The sequence below is a fragment of the Condylura cristata genome, unplaced genomic scaffold (genome assembly GCF_000260355.1).
Source record: "Condylura cristata isolate star-nosed mole 26May11 unplaced genomic scaffold, ConCri1.0 scaffold00020, whole genome shotgun sequence".
In the NCBI taxonomy this organism is placed as follows: Eukaryota; Metazoa; Chordata; class Mammalia; order Eulipotyphla; family Talpidae; genus Condylura; species Condylura cristata.
Genome location: NW_004567121.1, coordinates 17,019,816 through 17,031,833, shown reverse-complemented (window position 1 = coordinate 17,031,833; position 12,018 = coordinate 17,019,816). Strand labels below are relative to the sequence as shown.

General features: G+C 37.1%; 1 protein-coding gene across 1 annotated transcript in view; it reads left to right on the top strand.

The window, feature by feature from the left end:
* The window catches only part of MTA3 (metastasis associated 1 family, member 3), a 95,231-nt gene that overhangs the window by 41,573 nt on the left and 41,640 nt on the right, over positions 1-12,018 (top strand). The window contains exons 4-5 of the mRNA XM_012727494.1: positions 1,485-1,548; positions 5,077-5,194. Of these exons, the coding sequence (XP_012582948.1) occupies positions 1,485-1,548; positions 5,077-5,194 (182 nt within the window). The remainder of the gene's footprint in view (positions 1-1,484; positions 1,549-5,076; positions 5,195-12,018) is intronic.

Here is a 12,018-nt window from a genome sequence, read left to right as displayed (position 1 = left end):
GTACATAACTCTTGCTATTTTATTGTGCTTTTGGTAATTTTTTCCTTTGAATTGTAACTCATTTTGAAAATTCAACAGCGACTCTTAGAGCTTCCTATTTCATGTTTATGTGATATATTTGGTTTTGCTTTTTCTTTTTTGTGGAGAGGAAATGTGACATTAGTTTAGAAAATCAAATTACATTATGACATTAAAAAATATTTTGTGTGGGCCCTCCCTGGTGGCGCAGCGGGTTAAAGCACAGCACCAAGAAGCTTAAGCCGCTTCCGCATGAGTTCGATTCCCGCCTGCCCCGGAGGCGTGGCAGACCTCTCCTGACCCGCCCATTGCTCCCCTCAGCAGTGTACTTCGTTGATCTGCCTGTTCTGCTCCCCACTCTGTTCCTGGCGAATCCTCTCACCCTTCGCATCTCTGGCCTTTACCCCAGTTCTATATGAATAAATAAATCTTTAAAAAAAAAATATTTTGTGTGCCTTGACCAATACTTTTAACTGGAATAATCTGTCAAAATTATCTATCAACTTTGTAACTATAAAAGTTAGCAAAAGTAAAAAAAATGCCTGTAATAAATACCTGTGCATGGATAACCTTATTTTTTCTGAAATCTAGACAAGCTTTTAAAGTAAACATCATTTTCAAACTCACACCCAGGACTATGATCACAGGTAAATACCATCAGACGTCAAGGTTCAGTCATGGATCTTTAGAGCTTTATTTTGTCCCTTGTTGTATAGTAGTTCTTTGTGTTTAAATTTTGACTAGTCTTGGGACCTCCCAAGTGGTACAGGGGTTAGGCAGCAGCCACTCAGCATGTATTTGATCCCCAGCCTGGGAGGTGACTCGCATGGCGCAACAGACCTTTCCAGTCTTGCCCACTGTTCCCTTCAGCAATGTGTTTCAGGATATCTGCCTGTTCTTCTCCTTACTCTGTCTCTGGTAAATCCTCTCACCTGTGGCTTATACCTTAGTTCTTGTATGCATAAATAAATTAATCTTAAAAAAAAGAGTTTTAACTAGTCTTGAGAGCTTTTTCATTTAAGGTATAAATTTGTTAATCCTGATATAAATGGATATTACTTTATGCATCAGTTTACATGATGATGTCTTGATTTGAAGGTCTCTTATTTAAAATTACCTTGTATTAGCTTTTGATAGATTGAGAAATTGATATTTCATTTGCAATTCTGTTTTACTTTTTCACTTGAATAGTTAGGAAATGCCTGTGAAGTTTTTTATGTTATGAGAATCTATTGTCAAACAAAGTTCCTTCACAGGTTAGCCTCTTAATAAACATCTACAGCAAGTCTTATTTTTTTTAAGGTTATGTAACACAAGGATTGTAAAGTTTGTGTGCGTTTATGTGTTTATGTATATAGTCCCAGCTGTCAACCAGTTTCTTCATATATTTTGAATTTTGTATATGTAATCATTGTGAAGGTAAGGTCATTTCTCCCTTATTTATTCACTTTTCACTCTCTTGACAGGGGAAAATGCAGTGTTGCCCTTCTGAATGAGACAGAATCGGTATTGTCATATCTTGATAAAGAGGTAACTAACAGTTATTCTTGTTTCCCCCCTTTTCATTCACATGAAGCCTGTACTTTGAATTTATGTCTTCTTGTAGCTAATTAGAGCCCCTTGCTAGTATTACTATAGTAAAATTAGTTTGACCAGAATGCATTTGGGTAATTAACATTTTCTGTTTAACTGAAATAAAAAGTTGGCAAAAATGCCTTTATGTCACTGTCTTTTTTTTGATTTGGTACTGGAAGTTTTTATAAAGTTTTATGAAGTATGTGATTTAGTTTGTAGAAGGTATATTTTTGATTTTATGAAATAAGGAATTTATTTGACTTCCCTCCTTGTTTTTTTGTTTTTGCTATATTTTAAATAACTTTCCAACTTTTTCCAAGTGGGATTTTATTATTGGTGTTCTGTTTTCTTTTCCTAATAAGCTTTGTTAATAAAATATACTTCTTTCTGATAATGTCAACAGGAGACATTTCTGTTATGTTTTTTTTTTTTTTAGATTTATTTATTTGTGCATATAGAACTGGGGTTCAGGCCAGAGGCTCAGGGGCGGTGAGAGGCTTCACCAGAGACAGAGTGGGGAGCAGAACAGGCAGATCGATGAAGTACACTGCTGAGGGGAGCAGCGGGTGGGTCAGGAGAGGTCTGCCACACCATGTGGTCACCTCCAGGGCAGGCGGGAATCGAACTCATGCAGAAGCGGCTTTAGATTCTCAGTGCTGTGCTTTAACCCGCTGCGCCACCAGGGAGGGCCTCTGTTATGTTTTTAACAAGTTAAATTCAAGCAAGTACTTCATCAAAGGGAAGAAATTCTTATAAAACAGAATATTCTATTTTTACTGTTTTATTTCATTATGGGGAAATATGCGACTGGGGAAATATGTTGGTAATGTTTCAATATTTAACCTATTGTTTCATGCCATTTTTATTTTTGCAAAATCTTTATTACATTTTTTTTTTTTTAATTTAGTGGACATATTTTCTTTAAAAAGCTTCATATACTTGGGCCTCCCTAGTGGTGCAAGGTGTTAGGTCTCCGCTCTATGAAGCTATTCGCGGTCACTGCAGCACAAGCTCGATCCTTGTCCAGGGAGCTAACTCACAGGGTGTAGCAGACCTCTCCTGTCTGTCCCACTGCTCCCCTCAGCAGTATATTTCAGTGGATCTGCCTGTTCTGCTCGCTACTCTGTCTCCGGTGAATCCTCTCGTCCACTCCGTCCATCCTCCACCTCTGGCCTACACCCTAGCTCTTGTCTGCATGCATGTATAAATATTTTCTTTAAATTTCAAATACTAACCAGAAAAAAAGATTACTGTAATACTATGCTTTAGAAAAATCTGAAAAAAAGGAAAGTAAATATATTTTTATAGCTTAGGCTTTGACATTTAGAATAAGAAAGAGGGTTTATTGTCAATTCAACAGAATGATGGATAATAATATGAATGCGATGATGCTGAGAAACTTAGCATTATTTCACAGAGACAGAAATAAAAAGAAACATTCAATATGTTGAAGTTTATTTTATTTTAGTGCATTTAGCTAAGAGAATTTTTTTTTAATTTAATGATTTTTTTTTCCCTGCTAATTTGTTGTATATAGACATTGTAGTAGATGAACATTTGCAAAGTTCTGTTGGATATTTTTCTTATCTACTTGATTTTTTTAAATATATTTTTTACACCATTCTTCATTTTGTGCATTTTTTCATGTTTAAACTTGATTTTTACCCCTGACTTTTTACATCTTGTCCTTTTAATAGGACTGACTTCAAGCAGTATATTTAAAGAAACATTTTTAAAAAATTTAGTAGGAGGGGCAGTTTAGGAAAACCAAAACTGCTAATATTTTGTTCAATTTGAAAAATACTTTCTGTGATTTAGATTACTTTATTATATGGCTATCCTTGAGAGAAATCTGTTTTTCAGTCATATAAAACTCTTGTGTTTGGTATATTTGAAGATGGCAGCTCAAAGGGCATTTTTTTCCTTTTCAAGTTTTATTGATTTTCCAATTTTTGCATAACTAATTTTGGGGGGACAACCTCACCCTCCATATGCACATGCACCTGATTCATGCACCTTCCACCAAAGCTCTAGTGAAAGGGTAACTTTCTGATTTTTTATTTTCTAACTCTATACTCCTTGAAATTGGCACATTAAGCAATTCCTTTTTAAACAACTTTTATTTGAACTAAACATTTTGAGTTTTATATCAGCATATATAAATAAATTTCCATGTCTGAGCAATTTATGTAATGCTAAATAATAATGCCATTTCAATTAGATGTAAGTTGTTTATACTTTTAAACTTGATGTAATTTGAGCCAGTGGCAATAACTTTTATTTATCTAGTAACTCTCTGTTGCTCCTGTCAAAAAACAGTGGTTACATTCTGAATTCCCCACACCATCCATTTACGCAGGTTGGTTTTTATGTCCCCGCTGATTTTTTTCTTTTCTTCAGATGGCATTTCCTTCCATGCATAGGTTGTCACACTGGTGTTACTTCTAACATTGCTGCCATTTAGTCTTTCCTTCTGACACAGTGACCCGTGATCGAAATACAGTGCTAGAGTTTTTCAAGGGGTGGTATTTACCTTTACTCGTTTTTTCCTCATTTTTCACAGTCTACAAGGCGTAGTGGAGAGAGATTTACCATCTGACAGATTATTTCTTATTTTCAGTGTGATCAGCTGGGTCTTGTAACGTGGTTATGGTAGAGATAGGTCCTTTCCTGAGTCGTGCAATAGATAACCTTTAGAATTATAGTGAGAAGCAGAAACAGGACTTTGCTATTTTAAATGACCTACACTGTTGATGAAGAATATTTAGCAAAGTACTAGTGGCCAGGGCATTTTATCCATGAGACTCTGCTACTAGAGCATTCTTGTCTTTTAAGAAACAGTGAAAAGATAGATGGATAAATTCACTTTGGGACATGTAAAGTTAAGTTTATATGACTATTTGTATATAAATGACTGCTACAGAATTTAAAAATTGCAGAATTATAATAATAGGTTAATGAAATTATGCAATATGGCATTTTAATTAGTAAACTGCATATGAGCTTAACTGTAATATTTAAAGTGCGATGTGTGTCTGTTTAAAACTTTTTTGACAGGTTATGGGATGTACACTCCAAAAGCCAGAGTTCTTGGTATCTATAAAGTTACCTTTACTGTTTGTTTTAGGCTTAGAAGTTTAAATGGTTACCTGATTCAGGTATCTTGCCCTTGATTTATAGTTTAACTTTGCTGGCTTTCCAAAATCAAATTTTAGAGTAGTTAAATAGTTTTCTTTCAAACTAACATAATGACACTTTGTAATATGCATTTATGGTCAACTATTTGTTTTGGCTTGATTTAATTTTACACTTTCTCACATGATGGCAATAACATTATGCTCTCCATAGGGATTTAGGAATATATTCACCAATATGACAATTTATAACATGTTCTAAAGTACATAGTTCATTACTGGGATGTTTAATTTATGTCTCTATAAAAAGCTCAAGGAATTGTTTATCTTCTCTGTCATTGTTTTTCAGGATTCTTTTTTCTATTCTTTGGTGTATGACCCCTCAGTGAAAACACTGTTAGCCGACAAAGGTGAAATCAGAGTGGGACCTAGATATCAAGCAGACATTCCAGAAATGCTCTTAGAAGGTATGTGTCTCTTCAGGTTTCAAGACATATGACAACAAATTTGTCTTCACACTCAAATACCATTTCCTTTATATGGGAGAGAAACAATGTCTAAGCATAAGTTAAAGAATTAGTTAACTTCGAATTTTAGAAAAGTAAGATTTAACAACAGAAAATATATTATTTCATCATTAATTCATTTTTTTATTTCACATTTTTATGAATATCCTGGCTGTGTTATTCTTTCAGGTACAACTTTAAGAGTGTTAGTGTTGCTGAACTTGTGTTTTAAGTGGGACATGTTCATGTCTTTACATCTACCTGAGGTGGCCATGTAATCTGTGAACAGTTACATGCAGTCACACATGTCACTTATGTAAGCTTAGATGCTGTTTTATTTTTTGACTCAAAATCTCAAACTTTCTGGGCTTGTATGGTTCTCTCTTGAACAGTGAATTATAAGTAAGCAAATTTGTGAAAAGCCCAAAAATTTTTGCGTACGACTAAGAAGGCAAAGATAAATGAAGCAATGAAGTTGGGATGTTGCAAATAACAGTGGGCAGAAGCTTCAGTTCCACAAATTCGTCTTATTTGAAAAACCAAGTAATGATATTTGCCCCTGAAAAATGTAAAGGAAGGTTAGTTAGAGTGATCTGATTTGGAAAGCTTATCTACCTCGATTAAAATTTAAAAAACATTATTTTAGTAATCAAAACAAAATACAAAAGACAGTATGTTATTCTATAGTATTCTAGGACTTGAGGGTTTCAAAGGTAAGAACCTTGAGGTTCTTGCAGGTAGTTATTAAAAAATTATTTTAAAACATTATTAAAAGACAGAACTAGGAGGCAAACTGTAAATCAGGACACATTCAGCAGGGAGGGGTGCGGAGGAGCATCAGAACGGGAGGGAAGAGCACACGAGTCCATGGTGACAGCTCAAGGGTGCCTTGGTGCTGGTAATTATATGGGGACAATACCTGAGAAGATAAAGTAAACATTGTTCAGAAATGAGCTACATGTCAAAATACATAAATAAGAGTGAAAAAAAAGCTAAACATAATTTTTTTTTATTGAAGTAGCATTGGTTTATGAAGTTATATAGGTTTCAGATATTCAGTATGATAAATCAATGTGTTTACGCTACATTATGTTCCTGAAATTCTGATTTCCACTATAAAAGGAATGTTGCACAGTAGCTTATGGCACGTGGAGAGTTATCTGACAAGAACATTCTCTATTAACAAAATATGACTAAATATTCATTAATGTAATAGATTTTATAGTTCATTAACAAGTATTAGTTGCCTTTAACATTTCTCCTCGTGGTCTTCTGAGTGAGTGGCTTACATCTTTGAGCAAAAGATCCTTTCTTTAAATGAAATATTGTATATGACCCTAAATAAAATAAGAAAAATGAGACCTTTGAGGGTGAGAAGGCCCCGTTGACTCCACTGCAGTTTGTGACTTAGAGAATTAGTTTGAAAGCTGCTGTTAGAATCTCATTACATCTCATTACAATCAAAATCCCCAAATAAACTTTGCTTAATTTTAAGTACCTATGATAAAGACCTTTTGTAACATAAGAGAGCATTCCCCCAGTTTTTAAATCTTTAAATTTATTTTATTGCAAACTCTATGAATTGTTGTACAAAATGTAGTTATACTAGAAACAAAAAGTAGTAGTTCTTCAGAACATTCTTTTTATGTTCTGAACTTAGCCTCTGTTATTAATTCAGCATGTTCTCCCAGACTGCTTGTTATATAAATATACAGAATCCTATGAAATTATAGTCTATGCAGTATTCCATTGTGTGATAGAGCCAAATTTATGTTATCCACTGTTATATATCTTATGGTAGGGTAATTTTTCTCCTCATTATTCTTTAAAACTTATGGATGTTGGAGGAGTCTCATCTTAGTAACTTCTTAAAAAGCATGCCATGGGGTTCCTGTTGGTGCAGGGGGGTGAGTTTCAGCACTATGAAGCTCTCAGCAGCCTCTGCAGCATGAGTTCAACCCCGCGTCAGGGAGCTGACCCACATGGCAGCAAACCTCTCCTGTCTGTCCTGCTGTGCCCACTCAACAGTGTATTTCAGTCAGTTTGCTTGTTCTGTTCTCACTCTTTCTAGTGAATCCTCTCCCGCATTCCCTTTAATAAATTACATACTTAGAAATCTTTAAAAAAAAAAAGTCTAAATTAGTCATTTTCTTTCCTTCCAGATTTCATTAGGATTCTGATTGCAAATGTATTAATATCATTTATTATTTTGGAAGATGATTGACCCTTTTATACTATGAACAGTATGTGGATCTGTTTCTGAAGTTTTCATTCTGTTCCGCGGGTCTGTTTGTTCATGCCCTAGTAACTCACTATTGTAACTATAGAGGCTTTGGATTGTGTATATTATCATCTGGTAAGGCTAGCTCCCCAGTTAATCAATTTGACTAACACCAGAAGATAAAATCTTCCTTCCTATTTTATTGGGATTGTCATTAATTTTCAGTTAATTTAGTGGAGAATAGATATTTTAATGTTTTTTAAATTTGTAATCTTTTGTTCAAGGCTTAGGGTTTTGCAAATGTTTTTGTTTTTTATATAGATTTAATACATGTTTTGTAAGTGTGTTTTTAAGTTTATAACTTGTTAGCATTATTTGTAGGTATTTATCTTTAACAAAGAAATACACCACATTTTTTTTTTTTTTAAATTTATTTATTTGTGCATACAGAACTGAGGTAGAGGCCAGAGGCTCAGGGGCGGCGAGAGGCTTCACCAGAGACAGAGTGGGGAGCAGAACAGGCAGATCGACGAAGTACACTGCTGAGGGGAGCAGCGGGTGGGTCAGGAGAGGTCTGCCACACCATGTGGTCACCTCTGGGGCAGGCGGGAATCGAACTCATGCGGAAGCGGCTTTTAGATTCTCAGTGCTGTGCTTTAACCCGCTGCGCCACCAGGGAGGGCCACCACATTTTTTATATGTATATAAAACAATTGTTCGTATAAACGAACAAGGCAGTTTGAACTCTTACTTCAACTGAAAGCATTTCACTTTTAGCACATTCAAAATGTTTCTTTTCACTTATAATAAGGCAACAACTAGAGGCAAGATTTAAGATTTCCTCCCCTCTTTCCTCTAATGTTTTTATTTCCAGTGGAGAAGGGTATAATAGGGTGACAAGTAGTCAAACTTACTGGTAAACCACATTTGAAAAATATAGTCATTGTCATCGTAGAAACTTCCTCATTTAGTGGGGACTTGTTTGCAGAGAAATGAAAGAGTATACAACACCTTACTCATTAACAGATGCTGAGGATTTGTTGCAGTCTGTGGCTATTAACTTATTTGATGCTCTTGAGGGACTACCTTTCAGTTGGTGGGCAGTTTTTCTTTTTAAAGATTTATTTTATTTATGCATACAGAATACAGAACTGGGGTACAGCCCAGAACTGCAGAAGTGGTGAGAGGATTCACCAGAGACAGAGTAGGGACCAGAACAGGCCTACTGATGAAGTACAGTGCCGAGGGGAGCAGTGGACAGGTCAGGAGAGGTCTGCTGTGCCTTGTGGGTCACCTTGCTGGCTGGGGTTTGAACTCATGCTTTAGCAGCTGGCTAGCTTCGCAGTGCTAGGCTTTAACCTGTTGTGTCGCCCGGGGGGGGGGGGGCTGGTGGCCAGTTTTTCAGTCTCATGCACTGGCTTGAGGTGTAGAATCTGAATTAGTACTATGATAGATGGTAGCATCGACAATGGTCAGGCTTGCTCTCTTGGTGAATGTGTCCTGATGGATTGTGACACTTAGTGAATAAATCTTTTGTCATTTTAGAATATTTAAATTTGTTATGTTTGCTAATCTTCTAACAAACTCTTGAGATCTAGAAAGAGTAATATGCCTTTTGCAAAGGCAGGTAAAACTTTGAGATTTTAAATCCTTGAGTTTGAATAAACCATCTGAGAAACTTTCCATTGAGAAGATGTCATCCGTGGGATGTTTTCAATTATTCTTTAACTGTATTGTAATACTGGAATTTTAAGAATGAAATTATGTGCATATTAAATTAAAATTTGTAACTGTTTAAAAGCATTGCAATAGTAAGTTATTAAATTAATGACTCTGGATTCACAGCTTTGGGTGAAACCTGCCTTCGCTGTGTTCTGAGTAACCTTGGAAAAGCAATTTATCCTCTCTACTTTACCATTTCTTCTTCTTTAAAAAGGGACTAATCATGTACATCGTAATGTTGGAATGAGTAAGCGAAGTGATTCTTGTAGCACAGCCCCCAGCACTGGGTGTGAGCTGTCACAGTTGCCTCTCACCTGGCCACCATTGTCTTTTGCTCCTTTAATTAGCGTTTCTGTGATTGGGAATTTTAGGAGGTCTTGCTTTGGGTGTTTAAAAAATTACAGTCTGTTCAGCTACAGCAATGCTTTTTAAAAATCAGTTAGATCGGCCCTCCCTGGTGGGGCAGTGTGTTAAAGCACAGCACTAAGAAGCTTAAGCCACTTCTGCATGAGTTCGATTCCCGCCTGCCCCGGGAGGTGACTACATGGCGTGGCAGACCTCTCCTGACCCGCCCGCTGCTCTCCTCAGCAGTGTACGTTGTCATCTGCCTGTTCTGCTCCCCGCTCTGTCTCTGGTGAAGCCTCTCACCCTCCGCATCTCTGACCTGTACCCCAGTTCTATATGAATAAATAAATAAATCTTAAAAAAATTAAAAAAAAAATCAGCTCATACACAGTCAGTAAATAGTAAAATGTCAGTATAGTACGGTAATTGTTCAATTGAGGCTTTTCCAAGTCAGTAGTCTCACAAACGAGCAGTTTTGATTTAAAAAAAAAAAAAAAAAAAAAGACGGAAATTCTACAGAAGTACCTTCCTCCTCTGCAAGGAGAGTGATTTAGTAGCCTCAGAACCTGGCACTTGCCAGTCTGTTAAGATTGGGGCAGCTTACGGTTGCATATTGGAGGGGCTGTAAAGAAGTTTCTCCTAGTGATCTAAAAATCTGAACCCACCCTGGGCTCTGTTTTTAATTTTGTTGAAACTGTACATAATGACCTACAAATCTGTGGAAGAAGCATGAGTCTAGGGCTTAAGGAGATGAAGGATGGAAGACCTTTGTGCTTGTTGCAAAGGTCAGCAGAGATTTAACTGTACTGGTATTCTTATGATGGTTGTTGCTTGCTTTTCTTTCTTTTTTTTTTTTTTTTTGAGTTCTTTGTTTAGCAAGTTTCATAGGTTTTCAAAGCTTTGTCTTATTTTTCTATAAGCCCAGTGACTTGTTTATAAATTTGCTGAATGTTCTTTCTGTATGTGGTAAATGTTAACCAACTTAACAAAACACTGGCTCATAGCACATAGGTGTACACAGGAGTTGATTGCAAGCACGTAGACCGGTAATTTCCAACTTGGGGCGGTTTGGTCTTGGTTATACCATTTGGGGGAGGGTAAGATACAGCTGGTGTCTAGCAAGTAGAGGCCAGGATGCTGCTGAATATCTTATAATGCCCAGCATAGTTTCCAAAACCGAGTACTTGGCCCAAAGTGTTAGTGGTGCAGAGTGAGAATCCTGCTTTAAAAGGTTCTTAACGTAAGTAAGCACTTGAGTAAATGTTAGTATCTACATAACTATAATAGTGTTTAAAATTATAAATGTAATTATATGAGCTAGTCTACATCTCTGCTTTTGATCCTTTTTTGTTTTATATTGAAATAGATGTGTAAAGTGTGATATCCTTCACTCTGCATCTCTATGTTGGGGGTTACAGCTGGCTTTTTGTTCCCTGCCTTTGGCCATGAGGCAGAATGGACAAGCCCCTACCTGGCAGCGGTGACTGACTTAGGAGCTGCATGCAAAATGGCTGATTATCCCTTCCCTGTTTTTGTCTGCGCCTTAGATGCCCACGCTCCTATACCCTGGGTTTGTCCACCCCTGGGGAACGTTTCTCTTTGCACTGCGTCAGCCATGGCGAGGCCCTCTGCCTGATGTCACAGGTGCAGGGATCAAAACAAAACAGACAGAAGCAGCCCTTTGCCTCAGTGGGCGATTGTCAGCTGTAAGTCAGAATTTCATCTGAGTCCTACATCTGTCTTCCTTACTCTCCTTTATCCAGCCTTTGAGCCCTGCCTGATGGTCACAGCTCTAGGAGAGATTCTTGAAGCAAAGCGCCCTGCTTTTTAGCCTTTCCTCAGCCCTCACCTCCCGTTTGTTTCCTCTGTTCTATAATGCCAACGCTACCCATACACTTTTCAAGATTTGAGATTTGCCAGCTGCATCCAGCTTATTACTGATGACCCTAAATCTCTTTGCTCTGTGTTGGCACTTTCCAAACCACGCCTGTTTTTATCAGTGTCCCTGTAGAGTAGGGATGCAGCATTGCTGTGCGCAAGAACACGCGGTTTTGGACTGGTTGCTAAACAGCAAGGGTGTCTCTAGGCCTCCAAGTAAAATCTGTTCGGCGAGTCTGCGTAGTGTCTTCAGGAGTATTTTACAAGCCCGCTTCTCCTAACTCCCTCATCTCATTCCCCTCATTGTATTCCTGATGAAGCAAATTACTTTCCTCTCCTGCATTTTAATGCCCGTAACTTTGTTCATGTTCTCATTTCTTTAAGTCCTTTTTCTCTGCCAGTACATTCACACCCTTCAGTTCCTGGTAGAAATGTCACCTCCTTCACAAGGCAACGGCATCATGAAACAACTCTAATCTTCGGAATCTTACAGCTACATCTGTGTGTCTCTGATGACATTTATTTCTTTTTGAATCAGGTTTTTTTTTTTAATGTGGAAGTTTTATTATATTGTCTTTGTGGCAGGAGCACACTCTTTTGTCTTTATGACAAAAGGCTA